Here is a 22,037-nt window from a genome sequence, read left to right as displayed (position 1 = left end):
GGGAGGGAGGAACCGGGGCCCTGCTCTTTTGCCAAAGGGGCTGACTTTCAAACTCTTTAATTCTAGAGGTCCCCTGTCCTAAACTCCAGCCTCCCCTCAAAAAGAATAGCTTCTGGAAAGAGGAGAGGGGTCCCTGTGAGATATGCTGATGTCTGTGAGAAGGGTGAGGGGTCAGATTAGGGCAGATCACAAGGGCACAAAGCACTCAGGCATCTACCCTGGACTCTCCAGCTGATTTAGCCCCTGACTCAGGCTTTCCCTGAACCTCTTTCCCCTCATTTTTTCCCTCAGCTTCCTGTGTCTGGCTTTGCTCCTGCTTAGCTTAGGCTGATCCCTGCCCCCGCAGTCTCTGCTGCACAACCCCCATCCTCAGTCTTCACCCCAGAGTCCCCAGCCTCCTTTCTGTCTCCGCCGCCTTGCTCATAGGCCTTCAGAATCAGCTCACACCCCACTGTCTCTCTCAGCTCAGCCTCCTCCCTCCCAGACCAGCAGTCCTTGGTGCCCCATCCCCGAGAACGCCATGAGAGGATCTGGCAGCCTCCCCACCGGGCCCTCCTGGCCCAGCCCTGTGGCTGTCTATCCTAGGGCCTCAGTTGCACATTCCCATCTCTTCTCTGAGCAGCCTCCTGAGTCCTGGTCCAGGTAAATGTTCTGCCACTTATTGTGTATCCCTGACTGGCAAATTTACATCTCTGAGCCCACTTCCTCATCTGTAAAACGGGGTGGGGGTGGATGCATGACAGGAACAGCATCCCTTCAGAGACTCTGAGAGGATTAAGTGAAGTAAGTCTTGTCTTAGAGTACGGCACACGTGGGCACGTTGTGATGTTTTCTGTGCCCTCTTCCCTCTCTGGTTTTCCCCATCGCTCTCAGAACTGCCCACTCTCCAATACCCACAAGAAGATGACTCATCATCTCAGAATCCATGCCCCAGCTTGGCCCACAGGATGAAAGAGAATGACTGATACTGAAGACCTTAGTTCAAGTCCTGGCTCTGCCACCAGCCAGCCATCCTGCCTTGGGCTAGTGTCCTTCGCCTCTGAGATCCCCTCACCTGTGCAATGGGAAGACAGTCAGGTTCTGTCTCTCAGAGTTGTGGCAATCAAAATGCTTTGCACTTTAAGGGCCACTAACTGCTTCTTCTCCTCCTCCTCCCCCCTCCTCCTCCTCCTTTTTTTTTTTAAATAAGTTTTTAAATTTTTACATTTAAACAATAACTTCCCATTCTCCCTAGCCCTTGGGTAATCACTACTTTTGTTTCTATGTGTTTGGCTGTTCTGAATATTTCACATAAAGGGGATCATATAATATTTGTCCTTTTGTGTCTGACTTATTTCACTAAGTGGAGTCCCTGGGTGGTGCAAATGGTTAAGCACTGGGCTGCTAACAACCAAGTTGGTGGTTTGAGCACACCCAGAGGCCCCTGGAAGAAAAGCCTGGCCATCTGCTTTTGAAAGGCCACAGCCATGAAAACCCTATGGAGCGCAGTTCTACTCTGCAACACATGGGGTCACCATGGGCAGAAATCAACTCAACAGCAACTAGTTTATTTCACCTCCTATAATGTTTTCGAGGTGTATTACCTATGGAGTAGCATGTATCAGAGCTGCATTTCTCTTTATGACTGAATACTATTCTGTTGTATGTATATATATTAAAAAAAAACCAAACCCACTGCGGTAGAGTCGATTCCAATTCGTAGCGACCGTACAGGACAGAGTAGAACTGCCCCATAGAGTTTCCAAGGAGCGCCTGGCGGATTTGAACTGCCGACCCTTTGGTTAGCAGCCGTAGCACGTAACCACTACGCCACCAGGGTGTCCTTTGTGTATATACCACGTTTTAATTATCCATTTATCTGTGGATGGACACTTGGCTATTGTTAATAATATTGCAGTGAACATTGCTGTACAAGTATTCATTTGAGTCCCTGCTTTCAATTCTTTTGTATGTACAGTAGTCCCCCTCTCCATCTGCGGTTTCATTTTCCCGGGTTTCCATTACCCGCAGTCATGTGTGGTCTGAAAATGTTAAATGAGTAGCTGATGAAATCTCTCGCCTTCCTGCTCCATCCCATCCGTGGACCACATTCACATAACTTTTATTGCAGTATACTGTTATAATTGTTATATTTTATTATTAATTATTGTTATTAATCTCTTACTGTGCCTAACTTATAAATTAAACATTATCACAGGTATGTATGTATAGGTCAAAACATAGTATATATAGGGTTCACTACCATCAGTGGTTTCAGGCATACACACGGAAGGGGGCCTTGGAACTTACCCTTCCCCAATAAGCGGGGACTTACTCTATACCTAGGAGTGGAATTACTGGGTTTAACTTTTTGAAGAACTACCAAAATGTTTTCCATAACTGCTGTACATTTTACATTCCCACCAGCCAAGGACAAAGGTGCCAATTTCTCCACGTCCTTGCCAACAATTGTTATTTCCTGTATTTTTGTTGATAATAGCCTCATTGTAGCTTTGATTTGCATTTCCATAATGATTAATGGATTAATCAGTTAAACAGGAGAGATCAGTCCCTTGGTAAAGTGGAAGGTCAGTGGAAAAGAAGAAGACGGTCAATGAGATGAATTGACACAGTGGCTGCAACAATGGGCTCAAGCATAACAATGATTGTGAGGGTGGTGCAGGACCGGGCAGCTTTTTGTTCTGTGGTACAGAGGGTCATTATGAGTTGGAACAGACTCAACAGCACTTAACAACAACAATGATTAATGGGAGTCCCTGGGAGGTACAAATGGTTAACCCTCAGCTACTAACCAAAAGATCAGAGGTTTGAGTCCACCCAGAGATGCCTTGGGAGGAAGGCCTGGTGATCTACTTCCAAAAAAATTATCACCAAAGCCATGGTATTTTCAGTCACCTCACAGGCATACGAAAGCTGGACAATGAATAAGAAAGACCAAAGAGGACTGACGCATTTGAATTGTGGTGTTGTCAAAGGATATTGAATAGACTACGGACTGTCAGAAAAAAGAGCAAATATGTCTTGGAAGAATTACAGCCAGATTGCTCCTTAGAAGTGAGAATGGTGAGACTTCATCTCTCTTACTTTGGACACATTATCAGGAGGGTCCAATCCCTGATGAAGGTCATCATGTTTGGTAAAGTAGAGGGTCAGGGAAAAAGAGGAAGACCCTCAACAAGATGGACTGACACAGTGGCTGCAAAAATGGGCTCAAAGAGAAATGATTGTGAGCATGGCATAGGACTGGACAACATTTCGTTTGTTATACCTAAGTTCACTGTGAGTCGGAATTGACCCAACGACACCTAACAACAATAACAACTACCTGTATTAGTTTCCTATTGCTGTTGTATTGAATTACTGAAAATTTAAACAACATAAATTCATTATCCTACAGCTCTGCAGGTCAGAAGTTCCAAGTGGGTCTCACTGGGTTTAAATCAAGATGTCAGCAGGGCTGCATCCTTTCTGGAGGCTCTAGGAGAGTGTCATGGATTGAACTGTGTCCCCCAAAATATGTGTCAACTTGAACTTGCACACAAGCAATTGATGGTCCGTTCTGCAGTCAGCTCCTGGATTTGTCTGGACTGATAATACTGAGTTTCTTCATTGTCTCTTTCCACAGATGTGGTCTATTTGATTCCTATATAATCCATCCTGTGAGGGCCATGTGTATAGCCGTTGTTTGTATTGTTGGAAAAAAGTATTTCTGATGAATAAATCATTGGTTTTGCAGAATTCCATCATTCGATCTCCAGCATCATTCCTATTAAACCGGTCATATTTTCCAACTATTGATCCCTCTTTTTTGTTGCATTCCAATCACCAGTAACTATCAATGCATCTTGATTGCACACTTGATCAATTTCAGACTGCAACGGTTCATAAAAATCTTCAATTTTTTCATCTCTGGCATTCTTGGGTGGTGTGTAGATTTGGATAATAGTTGTACTAACTGGTTTCCTTGTAGGCGTGTGGATATTATCCTATCACTGACAGCATTGTACTTCAGGATAAATCTTGAAATGTTCTTTTTGAAGATGAATGCAGTGCTGTGTCTCTTCAATTTGTTGTTCTCAGTGTAGTAAACCATATGATTGTCAGGTTCAAAATGGCCAATACCAATCCATTTCAGCTCACTAAAGCCTAGGATATCAATTTCTAAGCATTCTGTTTCATTTTTGACAATTTCCAATTTTCCTTGATTTATATTTCATACATTCCATGTTTTTATTATTAATGGATGTTTACAGCTGTTGCTTCCCATTTTGAGTTATGCTACATCAGCATATAAAGGTCCAGAAGGCTTTATTTACTCCTTCCATGTCATAAAGGTCTACTCTACTTTGAGGAGTCAACTCTTCCCCAGTGGTATTTTGAGTGCCTTCCAACCTGAGGGGCTCATCAGACAATGTTCTGTTGCTATTTATAAAGTTTTCCTTGGCTAATTTTGGAAGCAGATTGCCAGGTCTTTTTTCTAGTCTGTATTAGTCTGGAAGCTCCACCGAAACCTGTCCACCATAGGTAACCCAACTGGTATTTGAGATACCAGTGGCATAGCTCCCAGGATCACAACAACGTGCATGCCATCACAGTATGAAAAACTGACAGACTAGTGGTGGTAGCTCCGCTGATACTTGTTCAGCGTTGTAGCAACACACGAGCCTCCATTGACAGATGGGTGGTAGCTGTGCTTGAGGTGTGTTGGCTAAGAATTGAACCTGGGTCTCCCACACGGAAGGCAAGAATTCTACCACTGAGCTTCAATTCTTTATTGTTGTTGTTGTCAGATTCCAGCTCAGAGCGACCCCATGTGACAGAGTAGAACTGCCTCATAGGGTTTCTTGATTGTAATCTTTACAGGAGCAGATCGCCGGGTCTTTCCCCCACAGAGCAGCTTGGATGGGTTCATTCAAACTGTCAGCCTTTCAGTTAGCAGCCAAGCACTTAACTGAATTATCTCATTAATGGTTACAAAATGATGATTTTCCAATTCTATAATTCCTTTCTCGTTTATTAACTGGAATTCTTCTGTAAAAATGAAGTTTTCCTCATCAACTAGGACTATTTGGTAACCCTGAAATACAGTTCATACAGGAAAGGAGGAAAAAATGCTTAATTCTTTCCTTGGGTTGGAAACCCTCATGGAGTAGTGGTTAAGAGTTTGGCTGCTAACCAAAAGGTCAGCAGTTCATATCCACCAGGTGCTTTTTGGAAAACCTATGGGGCAGTTCTACATTGTCCTATAGGGTCACTAGGAGTCAGAATCAACTCGATGGCAATGAGCTTTTTTCCTTTAATTGCCATTTTTCAGAGGAGGGAGTTAGTGCTCTAATTCCTTGTATTGTATCCAGTGTGTTTCTCTCCCTTTCTCTCTTTCTCTTTAGTATCACTCTGAACTGTTATTATTATTTTTACATTCAATGTTTCAAGTGCATTCATCAATCCTTTTTACATTCAAATTATCCTATTTTAGGCCCCTGGGATCGCTGCATCATTTTGCTCTTACGTGTTCCCCACCCCCGCCCCCCATTCTTTGCCCTATGGCACAAGATGCCCTGGGCTTATCCTGAATATTTCCTGTCCCAGACCTAAAATCAACACTTCCTCCAAGGAGCTGGGTGCCAGGCCAGGAGAGTGCATTGGTGTTGAATTGTCATTGCTTCTAGGTCTTTTTAGTGACACTATAGGCTTTTTACTTATTTTATACTTTTATCTTTTTTCCCTTGTTTTAAAAATACTTTTATCTTTTTTTCCCTTGTTTTGACAATAGTGACCCCTAAAAAAAAAAAAAATCTATTTGCCATCTGGTGGATTCCGACTCATGGCGACCCCATGTGTTGCAGAGTAGGACTGCACTCCATAGGGATTTCAAAGCTGTGACCTTCTGAAAGCAGATCACCAGGCCTTTCTTCTCAGGTGCATCTGGGTGGTTTTGAACTGCCAACCTTTCAGTTAGTAGTTGAGCCATTTCACCACCAGGGACTCTGCTGACTCCTAATATATGCGCTATTCTACAATATGCCATAAAATAGTTTCAAGTGATAATACTACCAAATGAAATGTAAGATTTCTTTTCATCTTTTTTGTCCTTAGAGAAAAACCAACCTTGCAAGATTCTCCCCATAGAAAAAACAGATAAATTATACTTCATCAAAATCTAAAACCTTTGTGCTTCAAAGGACACTATCGAGAAACCAAAAAGACAACCCAAAGATAGGGAAAAATATTTGCAAATCATATGTAAGAGACTTGTATCCTGAATATATAAAAAACTCTTAAAACCCAACAATAAGAAGAAAAATTAACCCTATTCAAAAATGAGCAAAGGATTTGGACAGACATTTTTCCAAAGAGGATCTAAAAATGACCAGTAAGTGCATGAAAAGATACTCAACATCATTAGCCATCAGGAAAATGCAAATCAAAACCATGAGATACCACTTTACAACCACTAGGATGGCTAGAATAAAAAAGGCCAGACCGTAACACGTGTTACCATGCGGAAATGAGAACCTTCACACAGCACAAGGTAGAGTTAGCGTGTTGTTGTTGTTAGTTGCCATTGAGTCGATTTTGACTCATGGTGACCCATGAGCGTCAGAGTAGAACTGTGCTCTGTAGGGTTTCAGGCAGCCCCTGGGTGGGTCGAACCGCTAACCTTTCGGTTAGTAGTCAAGCACTTAACCCTTTGTGCCACCCGGAGACTTTTAGAGTTACCTTATGATGCAGTGATTCCACTCCTAGATACAGTGAAACCTGTGAGAGCTAGAACTGGATGGGACTGCCTTGTTTTTCCAGGTCTCAGTTCTCCGCCTTTGACAGCGTGCAGTGTTACCACTTTTCTATTGCTAGTTTTAGGAAAGTATTTGGGTTTTCCTTCTCTGACAGGTTTCTGCTTTACACAGATTCCAGCTTTAGCAGGCTTTACTGTATATAACAACCCACTGCTATCGAGTCGATTCTAACTCATAACAACCCTATAGGACAGAGTAGAACTGCCCATAGGGTTTCCAAGACTGTAAATCTTTACAGAAGCAGACTGCTACATCCTTCTCCCACGGCTGGTGGGACCTTCAAACTTTTGGTTAGCAGCCAAATGTTTTAACCACTGTGCCACTGCGTGTAACCAAGAGAAATGAAAACATAGGTCCACACAAAAACTTGTACCCAAATGTTCACAGCAGCATTACTCAAAATAACCAAAAAGAGGAAGGAGCCCATAAATGCCCATCACCAGATGAATGGATAAACAAAAAGTAGTATACAATGGAGTATTATTCAACTATGAAAAGGAATGAAGAACTGATACATGCTACAGCATGGATGAACCTTGAAAACAATGCTAAGTGAAGGAAGCCAGGCCCAAAAGGCCACGTGTTATAAGATTCTATTTGTACGAGCCAGATAGGTAAATCCATAGATAAAGGAAGTAGACTAGTGGTTGCCTGAGGGAGAGAAGGGAGAGGGGAGAGAAAGGCTTGGCAACTTGAAAATCAGCCAACAAAAATCCTATGGGTCACAACAGTCGGATCAGCAAGCCATAGTAGGAATGGCACAGGACGGGGAAGTGTTTGGTTCTGGTCACCATGAGCCCGGTCGACTCCACTGCAGCTAACAACAAGGAGGAGGGGTAGCGTTGGGGAAAAGGAGGGGTGCCTGCTAATGGCTAAGACCTGGCGATCTGCTTCCATGAAGATTACAGCCTGGCAAAGCCTCTGGGCAGTTCTAGTCTATCTTCTAAGCTCGCTATGAGTCTGAATCACTGACCCCACGGTTGCACAACTTTGTGAAGATACAAACACACTCAACTTTACACTTTAAAGGGGTGAATTTAGTGATACATGAATTATATCTCAATCAAAAAAAATTTGCCCCACGCAGTTTGCCCCCTAAAGGTTCAAGAAGTAGAGATACTCCATCCCTGCGCCTCCATGCGTTTATTTTTCACATGAAGCCCCAGCTTGCGTGGGCGGGGCCCAAGGGCGCAGGCGTCTCTCCGGTGTCAGAAGGGGCGGAGGAACTCGCTCCGCCCATGCAGGATGACCCCTCCCCCCACCGGGTACAGCCCCGCCTTCTCCCCCTAGAGAACGTGGGCGGGACCGCTGGGTAGCCAGCCAATCGGCGCTTGTGCCATGAGGCGCGGTTTGCGCAGGCGCGCGTCGCAGCCCCGCTTTAGCCCGCAGGGAGGTCGACTGTTGGGTGCTGTGGAGGCAGCTGCGCCTCCCGCCCGTTGCGGCCGTTCTTTGCGCGGCTTTCTCGGAGCTCTTGAAGCTGGGAACTTTGTTTTTTTTTGCGGAGCACAGCAGGAAATAGTCACCAAGCATCGCTTGAGGGGGCCTCCGGGACCGTCCGTGTCGAGCCAGGTCCCCACTCCGTGGGGCCCAACGCGGCGCACCCGAGCGTCTCTGGCGGGGTGGGCTTCCTTCGTCTGTGGCTTGTAAAACTGCAGCCAAACGGGAAAGAGGGCCGAGGGATGGTCAAGGCCTTAGAGCAGGCAGGGGTCGGCAAACTTACTGTCAAGGGCCACATGGTAAATATTTTACGCTTCGCAGGCCATACGGTCTCTGTGGTGACTACTCAACTCTACGTAGCACAAAAGCAACCACTGACAATGTATGAACGAATGAGCGTGACTGTGTTCCAATAAAACTTTATGGACAGTGAATTTCTAACGTTCGCGCGATCTTTGCGTCACAAAATATATTTCTTTTGATTTTTTTCTAACCCTTTAAAAATATAAAAACCGTTTTTGGCTGACTGGCTGTACAAAAACAAATGACAAAGCTTGCCCACCCCTGCCTTCGACGCGGATTTCGGATTTCGGATGGGGTGCCCTTTACCTTTTTATTTGTCAAGGTCACGTGCCCTCAAGTACCCGAGGAAAGTTCACAGTCACAAGGGTGAGAACACTGTCGGGATTTGAGGACTGGGTGAGAGAGGTTCTCCCGTCCGCCCCACTCCGGTTTTCGAAAGTGGTTGTCCAGCCTCCTGTGAAAGAGAATGGCCCTGCTCCCCTGTGCTGGTATTGGCTGTAACAGAAATACAAGTGGGTGGCTTTAAAGAAATTAATTTTCTCACAGTTCAGGAGGCTAGAAGTCCAAGTCATCATTGGCTCTAGGGGCCGGTCCTTCCCTGTTTGCTCCAACTTTTAGTAACTACTGGCAATCCTTGGCATTCCTGAGCCTGTAGATTCTCACCTGCCTCAGTCTTCACATGGCATCTCTCCCTGTGTGTCTCAGTGTCTATTCTGCCCTCTTTATAAGACGCTACTTAGAAGTGATTAGATTTAGGATTCACCCTACTCTGGTCTGACCTCATTAACATAACAAAAGAAACCCCTTATTTTCAAACAGGGTCATATTTACTGGTACAGGAGTTAGGATAATTCAATCTATAATATCACCTGAGGACGAACAATTGTTTCATCTTTGCAAGTTACTTCATAATGCCATGTATTTTATTTCAATGTATTGTGGGAAAACCTAATTCTTTTGGATCAAAAGTCTGCCTTCTTGCGGTTTGCAATTTCCACCACTAGTTATAGCCTCTGTGATGAAGGTGATTCAAAGAGCCGAGCCACTGTCTGAACATAGGACTCGAGGACAGAATGCCAGGCATAGATTCCCACCCGGCCTCTTACAACAGAACCTGCCCCTTTTCCTCCCAGCTGACGTTGCCAAAGCATATTTGTGAGTCTGCAGAGTGACGAGTCAGGACAGGATTTGGACCAGTCTGTTCAGTAGAAATATGATGGGAGCTACACATGTAATTCTAAATTTTCTAGATGCCACAATTTAAAAAGTAAAAAAGAAACAATTGAAATTAATTCTGATGTATTTGATTTCACCCAATACATCCTAAACAGTGTTTCAACATGGAAGCAATATAAAACAATTATTTTAAAAATAATTAATTTTTTGTTGGTGTTAAAAATATACACAGCAAAACCTACACCAATTCAATGATTTCTACAGGTATAATTCAGTGACATGGATTAGATTCTTCAAGTTGTGCAACCTTTCTCACCCTCCTTTTCTGAATTGTTCCTCCACCATTAACATAAACTCACTGCCCCCTAAGCTTCCTTTCTAACCTTGCAAGTTGCTGTTGTCAACTTGTTTCCATATAGCGCTTTAAAACCACACAATGCTCAAGGCAGGCGTTCTTTACTAATTAAGCTAAGATGTTGTTTGGTTTAAAGAAGACTTCAGGGGATATTTGTGGTTTAAGGTTTAAAGATTATAGTTGTTGTGTGCTGTGGAGTTGATTCTGACTCACAATGATGCTATCGGGTAGGGTAGAGCTGTCCCACAGGGTTTCTTAGGCCCTGGTTTTGGGTCAGTCTTTATAGGAGCAGATCTCTGGGTCTTTCTGCCTAGGAGCTGCTGATGGGCTCGAACCACCCAGCTTTTGGTTAACAGCAGAGCACTTAACCATTGTACCACCAGGGTTCCTGATTTAAAGATTATCTCAGGGCAATAGGTTTAGGAGGGTTCCTCCAGGAATTTAAAACAATTATTAATGAGAAGTTTTTTTTGTTTTTTTTGTACTAACTCTTTGTTACCCGATTGGGGTCCTTGCTCTGGAGCAGTCGAGCCAAAGAAACATACTCCAAGTCAGAAAGAGAGAGAAAGTTTATTAGGAGGTGACACCAATGGAGGGGTCCCGACAGCAAAGCAGGCTGTCCTTTATGGAGTCCCACCAAAGGCAATTTTTACATCAGAGCTTGTATGTCATTTTGGCAAAGATTACCTAATGCTTTTAAGCACATAGCCTACAGATGGTCATATACATCACAAAACAACTACAAGAAACTTTTTATTAAACTAAAGATATGTGTGTCGAATATCTGGACTCTGTAAGTTTGTAACAGGCTGAAAAAAAAACTTACATAAGAATCTCTCAGCTGGTGGAACTGGCCTGCCAAGTCCACTCTAAGGAGCAAGAAAGTTGCAGACCAAAACCGCCAGGCAGCCTTTCTAGCTGCCATCTTGCAGGCTGAAGGCCATTTCTCAAGAGAACAAAGAGGAGAGAGACCAAGGCATAGGAGCCGAGAGGACTCGCATCCCTTTGGAAAGAGACCAGTGCTGCTGGTGCAACAAAAAAAATGTTTACAGGTTACTTAGTATATCATTATGGTGATAGTTACATCAAGCTCTCAATTACCCATTTTGAAAAGGAGAAAACAGGTTGCAAGGTATTAGGGTCACATCTTTGAAGCCTGGTGTGTATTTTACACTTAACGGCACATCTTGGTTCAGACTAGCCACAGATTTAGACCAAATGAAGCAGGGGCTGTAGGGAAGAGAACTGGGTGTGTGATTCCACAAGGGAGGAGAAGGCCGCTCAGCTCACAGTCTGGGAAGGCTGAACAGAGTTGAGGTCTGTCAGGAAAGCTGCAGGAGGCGCACCCCTGCTGGCTGCTGATGCGCCCCCACCCCCAAGCATGCCCCGCTGCCAGCTGCTGGTGCACCTTCCTCCCACCCCCCAGGCATGCCCTAACTATGGTGCTCTGCTTCGGGCAGGCTAGCGGTGAGCAGATTGCTCAGGTATTGCTCAGTGCATGAAGATGTCACCTGCACCTGAGCGGTGAGCCAGAACTAGTCTGTAAGTGATGCTGCACTGGGTGGGGGAAGGTGTAAGTTTGGGAACAGGAGGGTTAGCAATGGGAACCCAAAGTTGGTGTTGGGGTGTGTCCCCTCATTTCCCATGTTAGGGAGAGGGGTTAGAAGGAGAAAGATAACCCAAGGGAAAGCAGATTTTTTTTTTTTTTAATTGTGCTTTAGGTGAAAGTTTACAGCTCAAGTTAATTTCTCATAAAAAAATAATTTATACACATACTGTTTTGTGACATAGTTGCAAGCCCCACAATGTCACAACACACTACCCTTTTCCCCGCTGGGCTCCCTGTGTCCATTTGACCAGTTCCTGTCCCTTCCTGCCTTCTCATCCTGCCTCAGGACAAGAGCTGCCCATTTGGTCTCAAGTATCTGATTGAACTAAGAAGCACATTCCTCGTGCGTATTATTTTTTGTTTTATGGTCCTAGCTAATCTTTATCTGAAGAGTGGGCTTCCGGAATGGTTTCTGTTGTGGGTTAACAGTGTGTCCAGGAGCCATAGTTTTGGAGGTTCCTCCAGTCTCTGTGAGACCATTACATCTGGTCTTTTTACTTTTTAATCTGAGTTCTGCTCCACACTTTTCTCCTGCTCTGTCTGGGACTCTGTTGTGTTCCCTGTTGGGGCCATCATTGGTGGGAGCTGGGCACCATCTAGTTCTTCCAGTCTCAGGCTGGTGGAGTCTGGTTCATGTGGTCCTTTAGTTTCTTGGGCTAATATTTTCCTTGTGTCATTGCTTGTTCTTCATTCTCCTTTGCTCCACATGGGATGGGACCAGTTGACACATCTTAGATGGCTGCTCAAAAGCTTTTAAGACCCCAGATGCCACTCACCAAAGAATATTTTGAGGGACCCATAGCTCAAAATAAAAAACCTGCTGCCGTTCAGTCGATTCCGACTTATGGTGGTGCAGTGGTTAAGAGCTCAGCTGCTAGCCCAAAGATCGGCAATTTGAATCCACCACCTGCTTCTTGAAAACCCTATAGGGTAGCTCTACTCTGTCGTATGGGGTTGCTATGAGTCGCAATCGACTCGTCGGCAATGGGTTTAGTTTATAGCTCAAAATAGAGGAGAACTTTAGGCCCCAAGAGAAAGAAACAGGCAGCTTCATCATTTCAAGCTTTTAGATGGTGAACTTTTTTGACTCCTCATTCAGGAGACTTTTTTTTTTTTCTTCACCATTTGTTTCCCACCATCCCTTCTTCCAACTCTTCACATATACTATAAGTCTTACTCTAAAGAGGGACTTCAAACTTTCCCCACCCAGAACCTGAGGGGCCCCCACCTGCTGCTACTTCTGCCCCACTTTCCCCCCACCCCGACTGGCTTATCAGAGAGCTGTGAGGGGGTAGAAGGTCTAGAACACCCTTTCCCCCCGCCCAAGTCAAACATGTGTTTTGCCTGGTTGAGACTCTTCCCAAGCCCTGACCACACCTGATTCTGTGGAGAAGTGATGGCTGCCACAGGGGCTACGTTCTGTGTGCTTCTGTCCACCTCAGCCACTTGAGACAACCCCTGGGGTCCTCAGAGGCAGCTTCGGGCCCAGCTCCCCAGACCGAGCAGCAGTGGCCCTGCACTTAGGGGTAAAACTGGGACAGGACACACGTGCACAGACAGCAGTCACCAGGGGTTTTTGAGGACAAGGGTCTGATGGGATCATCTGAGAGGAAAAACACCCAGATCCAGATACTGCACTCTGCCCACATAGTCACGGCAGGAACGCAGGGCCTGTGGCTCCCTGCCAGGGGAACCTGCACAGGGAAAAGCAGGTCAACAGACAGACACAAGACAGACACTGTAGATCGGATGGGCTGAGTCGGAGAGGCTCTGGCCCCATTTATTACGAAAAACAATTACAAATCTGGTATAGAAAAGATCCCTGACAGCACCAGGTCACCTGCAATGCCCCCCATCCCACTAGACCCCTCCCCTCAGGCCCCTCGGACATGAGGGGCTCTCAGATGCGAAGGTCCCCAGACAGTAGGGCACTGTGCCGGGCAGCTGTGAGGGGCAGGTAGGCACCCGCAGCCTGGTCCAGAATGTAGAGTGGGTCGGGCAGTAAGCTCGGGTCAAAGCCCTCACTTGCCATGCGGACCTTCTGCTGTTTGAAGGTCTCTGTGGTGGCCAAAGACTCCTGGGGACAGGGAGAGAGGGGCCCACGGGAGCTGAAGGACAAGGGATCCTGCCCTTTGTGCCAGTCCAGGGGTCAGCCTCTGTAAGGTGTCCAGTTGGATGTGGAGGGTGAGGGGCAGGTCTGGGGAAAGGGAATATGCAGTCTGGGTTTTGGAGGGAGAGGTGACAGGGAAATGAAAGAGCCAGACTTGGAGAAAGAGTGGATAGAGACAAAGAAGGGTGTGAAAAGCAGGTGTCGGGGAAGGAACTGTGCTTCCTCGTCACAGACTGTGCTATCCCCGGAGGCCCCTTTGTGGAGTTTGGGAGCCATGTTGTGGATACATGGAGCAGAAGAAGGTGGTTACCTGGAGTCTTAGGAATCGAGGCCGGGCATAAGGCGGCAAGTTCTCAGAAACCTGGATATAGAGCCGCACAAGGTCCAAAGAGTGGGGCGGACGCAGCACCAGGGCTACCATCCCAGCCCTTCCTTCATGCCCTGGTGGGTGTGGGAGACAGGGTGAGCCACCCCATGGCTGATCATGAAGCTCTCATGCTCCTTGCACCGTGTTGCCCATTTGGGGTGGTGGGTTGGGTGCCTCCCCCACCTCCCACACCTAGGCACCTGGCACAGTGACTCCATAGACGTTAACCTCCAGAAGAAAATCGAGGGCCTCTAAGACCTCTGCCACCTCGGTTGTGGCCACATTTTCCCCCTTCCATCTGCCAAAGAGCAGAGATTCAAAAGTGTGAGTCAGGGGTCAGGGCCTTATGAGCTGGGTGGAGAGAGAAAAAGGTCAGGGGTGAGGCCAAAAGCCAGGGTGCCAGACTGTCATGGGGATTAAGGGTTTAGGAGGTCTAAGAATGAGAGATTACATGAAGAGCTGGGTCAAGGTGGGAGATTAGGAGTCGAGGCCCCAGAGATCAGATGTCAAGGACGAAGAACCAGGAAGTTATAGGCAGATACCTGAAAGTATCTCCAGTACGGTCATGGAAGCGAAGAAAGCCTTGGTCATCACAGACTAACAGGTCTCCAGTGTTGAAGAAAACATCCCCAGGCTGGAAGACATCCTTCAGCAGCTTTCCCAGGGTCAGCTCTGGGCCCCCAGCGTAGCCCAAGAATGGGGACTGCTGGCTCACTGGGGCCACCAGCAGCCCTGGCTCACCTGGCAGAGTCACTGGGGTCAAGGGTGGCTGCCTGCCTCGCCCAGAGCCTCCTGTCTCCCACCCCACCGCTCAGTCTCAATCATCCTCTGTCAGCTTCACCACCCCCGCCCTCCCCACCTGAGCACCAACCAGGAGATGTGGCCACACAGTGCCCCCAGGCATCCCGAACTGGCTCCCCTGTGGTGACATCGTAGCGAATCAAAGAGAAGGGGAAGAGGCGCTGGGGGAAGGGAGACCCAGGACTCTGTCATTTCAGTTGGCATGAGCTCCCTTACCCCCAGCTTCCCGCTGTTCCACAGCTTCTCTCACTTTCTTCCCTGCCCCTCACCTTGTAAAGCCAGGAGGCACGTCCTACGGCACCCCGCTGTCCTGTGTAGTTGAAAGTGGCCACGTTGCCCTCTGTTATTCCATACGTCTCTAGCACCTGTAGGGGCCCGAAGCGCCGCACAAAACGCTCCCAGGTGTCTGGGCGCAGCCCACTGCCCACTGCCAGGCGGACCTTATGGCCGTGCTCGGCCTTGGTCTGCGATGAGGGAGGGGGAACAGGAGCTTCAGCACCAAGATGGCAGCTTTCCGAAGTAAAGAGCTGGTCCCCATTCCCCAGCCCCCCAGTGTCACCTACTCCATCTCAGGCCCCTCATCCCACCCTGCCATTTCTTTCTCCTGGCTTTCTCTCCCTCCAACTCCCAGGCTGGGCTCTGTCTCAGGGTCTCCTGTCAGCTGTCTTGCCCCCTGTGACCCATCTTCCTGCCTCAGCGGCTCTGTCCCAGATCTGTCCCACGCACCGGGGGCTGGTTGACAAGGTATCGGCACAACTCCCCGATGTACTGGAACACTGTCACCCTGTGCTGCTGGCAGTCCTCCCAGAACTGACCAGCCGAGAACTTGGATTTCAGCACCACTGTGGCCCCTGCAAGAGCAGGGGGAGGAGGAAAAGGAAGGTGGAAGGTTAAGGGCTGTGAGGGAAGCCCCAGCCCCCTTCTTCCCAGATACCAGCCTTCACTGTAGTGCAGGACCCTGGAGCGGGGGGGCCTCTGTGAGGTTCACACTTTCAGTAGGGGACGTGGGCCCTCTGCTTCTCCTTGGAGAGGTTAATGCCCTCTCCCTATTCCCCATGCCCAGATGCCCCATCCTCCGCACTCCCACATGCAGCCCAGCCCTTTCTCTATTCCCATCTCCCCGGACTGACACAACTCTCCTTTCCCTCTGACCCTGGAGCTTCTGAGCTGTGGGGCCTCCCTAGCTGCTCAGTCTTCAGGTCTGTGCAGGTAGGTAATGCTCTCCCATTTTACCAGGAGCTCCTGGAGGGTAGGGCTCTGCCTCCTCCTTCCTCTGGATTCCCTACCCTGAAGGACTCAGGAAGCATGCCCAGGTAAGTACATAAAAAAAAAAAAAAAAAAAGAAAGAAAGAAACCCAGTGCCGTCCACAGTAGGCACTTAATAGATGTGTGCTGGAGAAATGTATGGGTGTGGGGCGGGGAGACTGACCAATGCCCAGGCAGCCCACGATGCCCAACAGGGAGCCAGACATGTGGTAGAGCGGGAGGGCCAAGTAGATCACATCCTCCTGGTGGACACAGCACAGCTGGTAGAAGCCCTGGCATTGCAGGATCTTCAGATGACTGACCCGGGCAGCCTTGGGGAGGCCTGTGGGATGGCGGTAGGGGGAGGTACAGACTGTCTAAGCTCCAGGCCCCACCTCCCTCTGCTCCCTGCTTGGTTTCCCACAGAAAGCAGCAGAAGCTGAGAACAAGAAAAGCAGGCTGTCCTGGCAATGTGGGCACTTTGGGGGAGGTAGAGGAATGAGAAGGTGAGAGGGTTGGAGAGAGGGAGGCTGTGGCCGCTGGAATCAGCATCCTCCCGGGGGTGGCCTGGGAGCTGAAGTCACAGACCCTTGTCTTCCTCTGCCTTAGTTTACCGGAAGTAACACATAGGGGTGTGCAGCACTCACCCGTGGTGCCCGAGGTGAAGATGTACAGGCACGTGTCCGTTATGTTCTGGGGGGCCGATAGGTACCCGGGCACTGGCCCATCCACTTCCGTTGAGGCCGCAGCCAGCAAATCGCTGATCCCAGCAGGCGGCGTTACAGGGCCTGCGGCCCAAAGGCGGAGCCCCATGGCTCTCAGGGCCGGCAGGTCAGGTTCCAGGGACTCCAGGAACTCTGCATTGGGTGGGAAACACAGCTCCGCGGCTCTGCCGCTACCCACCAGTCTTCCCTACCCTTTAGCCTATTTCTGGCACTCCTCTTGGGTGAGGATGGAGTGATGGCCATCCCATCAGGGATCTGGAACCTGGAGCTTGACGCCTCAGGAATCCTTGGGAGGAACCACAGACCCAGCTTCATCTATTCGCAAACCTAGATACCCATTCCTGAACCCCAGGGAGGTGGTTCCTCCTCTTCCCGGACCCGTCTGTGAGCGCCCCCCCCGACACGCCCCTTTCTGTGACTGGCCTCGCCCCAGTTGGTCGCACGCGACAGCCTTACCCGGCGCCAGCACCAGCGCGCGCGCGTCGCAGCTGCGGAGGCAGTGCAGTAGGGGGCCCCGGCGCAGGGCGGTGGGCACAAAGGCGGCGCGCAGGCCGGCCTTGGCCAGACCGAACCAGAGCCACAGGAACTCTGGGCTGGAGGGGAGGAGCAGCGCCACGGTCGCCCCGGGCTCCAGAGGGGCCACAGATCCTCCAACTTCGGATGTCCAGGCCCCTTCACGCCCAGCAAGAGCCGCTCCGCTTCCGGCTGCGCCTCGCGCTCCCTGCGCCGTCGGTTCGCCTTCCCTGGAGCTCTCTGCGCCGCCGCAGCCCCCGGGTCCCCCATCCCAGCCCCACGCGCGCAGGAAGGCGCGTGCAGCCCGGTTACTATCGCGCTCCGCCTCCGCGTAGCTAAAGCGCCGCGCGCCGTGAATGAGAAAGGTGTGCGCGGGGCGCTCCCGGGCCAACTGTGCGAGACGCCAAGCCAGGCTGCAGCCCCCCTCGGGACTTTTGGGATCGGCGGCAGCCGCGGCGAGGGCGCGAGCTCGAACAGCCCGTCTGCAGCGTAGGGCGCGCACGGTGAAGGCCAAATCTGCCGCGAGCCAGCGCAGCTGTGGCCAGAGGTGTAGCTTCAGCAGGAGCAGCGGCAGCAACAGAAGCAGGGGCAGCAGCAGGAGAGCGGCCATGGTGCCCTCTCCCTCGGCTCGGCACTGTCCGGCTCCAGCCTCTCGCAAACACCCCAGATATTTCCTTCCGAAAAACTGGGGCCTCTCGTCCTTTGCTTTTAGACCTCTTCTTCCCGGGAGCGCGCGTGAGCTGGCACACGCCCCTTCCCACCCTAAGCCCCCACCCGCCAGTCCCCACGGGGCGGAGAGCAAAGGCCCGGTACGAGTGTGTGTTGGGGGCGGCCCCTGACTCCCCGCCCTCCCCACGACCTACGCTCCGCCCTCGAACTCCTAACACTCGTTGCCCGCACCCTACCAGGTCCTGGGCGGTGCACCCGCCTCCTTCAATCTAGGCTCCTGTCTCTGCTTTTAAGGTTTTCCTCCCTTGGGCAAGCTTAGGCATCTGGCCGGACTTTGTGGAGTCCTGGACTGAGCCAGAGCGTTTGGATCGCAGTCCCCTCTCTCATCTTTCCCATATTCACCCGTGATGGGAGGATACCACTGTTCTCTCCCCAAAGAGACTGAGGAACTCAGCCCTCTACCTGCAGGGGGCTGCAAGTCCCAACACGCAGCCCCCAACACGGTGGCCAGACCCATGCCCTACTCCAGCAGCAAGCCGGGGGATGGGTGGGGGCCGGAGAGCTAAGTCAGGGAAAGGCTGACGCCCAGACGCCAGACTTCAGCAGGAGCCACAGCGGAGACCCCTCCCTTTGGGCATGGATACAATAATTGGGGCCAGCCAGCGAATGCTTTCCATCCTGGTTTTAATTGGGGCAGAGGAAACTGGGGAAGGAGAGAGGAATAAAAAAGAGGAGGCCTTCAGTGGTTCAGGTTTTCAAAGGAGTAGCAGCCTTGAGGAAAGGGAGAACCTGGACTTTTAAAACGCAGATTCGAAGCAGAAGAGGAGGAGCTGTCTGTGGTCAGCCCTATCTTTATGGCCCTCTCCCCTCAGCAGGCCTCTCAACCTCCCAGGGCAGCAGGGGAATGGTTCAGCCAAGGCGCTCCTTCCTCCTGGTCCACGTGGACCAGCAAGCGGCCACGCTGCTGCTGGAAGAGGGCTCCTCCTTCCTTGTGTTTGGACTGTCTCTCCACCAGGCACACTCTGTCCTTCAAGCCCCAGGTTCTGACCACCACCCTCCCCTCCAAGCAGGCAGTTCTAACCCCCAACACAGTAAGTTAGAGTGGCTACACCGGACATTCGCTTGTGAGAAAGTCTCTCTAGGAGAAACGGATCCGGGCCTTGGGGGAGGGTGCTGGCATCCCTTTTTGCACCAGCAGGTCAGTGTCTTGCCTGCCCCCAGTGGTGGCAGGGAGCATGGGGCACAGAGCCAGAACCTCCTGCTCTAGACAAGCCTGGCAGGGCAGGAAAGCAAAAAGGGGAAGTCATGAGGCCACAAATAGGGGTACCAATTACACTGGGACCCCCCTGTATGTGCACAGGGTAGGTGGGGGGCAGCAACTCCAGCACAAAAGAGGTTCTGGCTTGTTTTATTGTCATTTAAAAACAACTTTAAAAATGCTGATATCTCTGGCAAAAAAAAAAAAAAAATAAGGAAATGGGACCACTTGACAGTTCTGTGGAACTTGCCTCTGGGACTCCCCAGGGCTCTGGCCCAGCTGGAGGTGCCAACCTCAGCCAACCCAAGCCTGCAGGGCACCCTCCAAGGTTCCTTCCTGAGCACTCTGCACATGCCCCACGGTGAGACCTGGGCAGCCTGACCGTGTCATGGGCTGGAGACCCACTTCACATTGGTGTCTGCAGAGTGACTATAAAATGTCTGTTGAGGGCAAATCAAGACCCGAAGAGGGAAGGGTCTCTACTCTCCTGCCAGCTTCTCCAGCCTGCTGCCCTTCCCTTCTCTCCTCTGCGGGAACAGCTCTGAGGGGATGGGAGGTGCAGAGGCCGGTGGACATCCTCAGCACTCACAGTTTTGCACAGCCTCTGGCCTTAGGGGGAACCCAAATATTGGGTGGGAAAGGCAGTGTGATCCGGCTGGAGGCTCCCCAGGAAAGGTGGAAGGGCTGGGGGGCTGCATGGCAGCTTCTCAGGCTGGACTTGAGCTTTGGGATGGGGAAAGGGCGTGTCCCCTACGATCTCCCCAGTCCCTATTAACCTTGATTCACCAATGAGAGGAGGGCAGTCCAACTGGGGGTGGGGGGACCACAGGCTCAGTCGCTGTCAGAGCCCACTGCAGAGGACCCCTTCCGTTTCCGCTTGGTGGGCTTTGGTTTCGTGTCTTCTTCTTCCTGGAAGAGAAGGGGAAAGGGGAGGGGAAATGATGACTCTGGGCAGCCACTGGCCTCAACCCCACCTGCACCCAGTGTTCCGTCTCCTCCTGGGCTCCGGCTGAGCACCGCACCGAGGCACTGCTGGAGCCCGACTCCTCCTCGGCATTGGGGGGCTGTGTGGCATTCTTTCGACTTCGCGGGCTGGACAGAGCTGCTTTTCGCCGGCTCTTGGGTGGCTTGGTCGAAGAGTCCTCGTATTCCTCAGCCAGGGAGAAGAGGTCGCTGAACCTGAGGAAAAGGAGAAGGAACCCTCCAAGTGGGGGCACCCCGGGCCTAGGTCTACCCGCCCACCCTGTTCGCTGGCCTCAGACCTGGGTCTCCATTTCTCTCCAACCCCAGTGTCCTGCTGGCCACTAAGCTCCTGTCTCCCCAGCGGGCCGCCTCCCTACTACTCCCCCAGCCAAGAGCGCAAGGGCCTCACTTCATCTTGTGGGCTTCATCACAGCTCGCCTGGACGTGCTGCAGAGCCTGGAGAATTGGAGTCTGGCTGAAAACTGGAGAGAGAAGGACACCGACAGGCAGGTGAGAAAGAACAATTAGATATCTGGGGCTTATTACATGGCACCCAAAGTTTGTTTTCTCTTCAGGGGTTTGGGTTTCAGCCCAGGGTGTCCCAACGCCGCCCCCAGGCTGGCTCCAGGGGTGGTCCAAGCCAGGGCAGCCCAGACCCCCTGGCTCGGGGAGGGCGGGGAGACATACAGTTCTGCTTGGTGTTGGTCAGGTTGAGGCGCAGGTTGTCCAGGTGCTCCAGGATCTGCTCCAGGGTCAGCTGGGCCAGCTTACTGCTAGAGCTCCTCAGGCTGCATGGGGAGGCCAGAGGCCAGAGTCTGAGTGAAGTGAGGCTCCGGGAGCCTGAGAAGGCCTGCTTCCCCCTACCCCAGTTCCTCCTTAAGACAAAGGCAGCCAGGAGGGTGGGGTGGGGTAGGGTTTGGGAGATGTGCCTAGAATGTGGGACCCCGGCCACCTAAGCACTAGGGGAAGAGAAGGCGCCACAGGGGTCCTACATGCTTCAGACCACTAGATGTCACCCACAAACCAGGCTGAGCAGCACTGGGCAAGCTGCCATTGCTGGGGATAGTCCCTGCAGATTGCCCAGGGGATGGCCTGTGACTGGGTAGGAAGTGCTCCCGAGGGACCGCGTGGCACCTCTGCCTCTTGCGGGGCAAGCTGTTGTTTTTGATGAGCAGGGACTTGATGTGCTCGGCCAGGAGCTCCTCATGCTTCATGCACCAGTGCCGCAGGATGCTGGTAGTGAACTGGTCGTCGGGGTGGCAGGGCCGGCTCAGCACCATCTTCACCATCTCCTCACTGGGCCTGGGGGCATGAGCGGGCCGCAGGTGCCCTGTCACGCAGCTGCAGATTTCCCACACCCCAGCCTCCCCAGCTGCCCTTCCCGGAGTCCCTGCGGCTTCCTACTCTCACATCCCTCTCCCTCTTCTCCCTGGGCTGAGGAATGCCTGGTTGCAGCTGTGGGGAAGCCAGGAGACGAGAAGTGACGTGCTTCCATTTCAGCAGTAGAAGGTGTGCGTGTGGGCTGGGAATGAGGCCCACCAAGCTTCCCCCACCCCTGCCCCCACCCCAGAACAGTCAGAATAGGAGCCAGAGAGGCCAAAGGACAAGCAGGTGATATGTGTTCTCCCCCGCCGGCCCTGTGAGAGCTGGGGGCCAACCTAGCATCCGGCCCGAGGAAGGGACAGGAGAGAGGGCTGTGAAGCCCCACA

General features: G+C 50.8%; 2 protein-coding genes across 4 annotated transcripts in view; both read right to left on the bottom strand.

Moving 5' to 3' along the window:
- Positions 1-11,686: 11,686 nt before the first annotated feature.
- SLC27A3 (solute carrier family 27 member 3) lies at positions 11,687-18,218 on the bottom strand. The gene is made up of 10 exons (XM_023553986.2): positions 17,382-18,218; positions 16,848-17,057; positions 16,385-16,543; positions 15,682-15,806; positions 15,225-15,419; positions 15,026-15,116; positions 14,697-14,895; positions 14,355-14,452; positions 14,098-14,228; positions 11,687-13,754 (listed from the first exon to the last, which is right to left on the bottom strand). Exons 1-10 carry the CDS (start codon positions 18,046-18,048, stop codon positions 13,578-13,580), a joined length of 2,052 nt encoding a protein of 683 aa, XP_023409754.2. The 5' UTR covers positions 18,049-18,218; the 3' UTR covers positions 11,687-13,577.
- A 556-nt stretch (positions 18,219-18,774) lies between these two features.
- The window catches only part of INTS3 (integrator complex subunit 3), a 42,909-nt gene continuing 39,646 nt past the window's right edge, over positions 18,775-22,037 (bottom strand). For 2 of the 3 annotated variants that reach the window (XM_023553985.2, XM_003415087.4), the window contains exons 26-30: positions 21,463-21,630; positions 21,016-21,116; positions 20,738-20,810; positions 20,388-20,544; positions 18,775-20,274 (exon numbers count right to left, since the gene is read on the bottom strand). In XM_023553985.2, coding sequence (XP_023409753.2) covers positions 20,197-20,274; positions 20,388-20,544; positions 20,738-20,810; positions 21,016-21,116; positions 21,463-21,630 — 577 coding nt within the window. In that variant the 3' untranslated portion in view covers positions 18,775-20,196. Of the gene's footprint in view, positions 20,275-20,387; positions 20,545-20,737; positions 20,811-21,015; positions 21,117-21,462; positions 21,631-22,037 lie in introns of those variants that run through there. The other variant, XM_064282618.1, reaches the window with a different exon arrangement.

Source organism: Loxodonta africana, chromosome 3, assembly GCF_030014295.1.
Source record: "Loxodonta africana isolate mLoxAfr1 chromosome 3, mLoxAfr1.hap2, whole genome shotgun sequence".
Classification (NCBI taxonomy): Eukaryota; Metazoa; Chordata; class Mammalia; order Proboscidea; family Elephantidae; genus Loxodonta; species Loxodonta africana.
Note: the sequence above shows the minus strand (reverse complement) of the source record. Positions and strands in the feature narration are given on the sequence as shown.

Coding starts and splice junctions, on each gene's coding strand:
- SLC27A3 (XM_023553986.2), bottom strand. CDS start 18,048: ATGGCCGCTCTCCTGCTGCTGCCCCTGCTTCTGTTGCTGCCGCTGCTC. Junction 16,544..16,847: donor CTTCACCTCGGGCACCACGG/GTGAGTGCTGCA, acceptor GCCATCCCACAG/GCCTCCCCAAGGCTGCCCGG. Junction 13,755..14,097: donor CTCGATTCCTAAGACTCCAG/GTAACCACCTTC, acceptor CCCTGTCCCCAG/GAGTCTTTGGCCACCACAGA.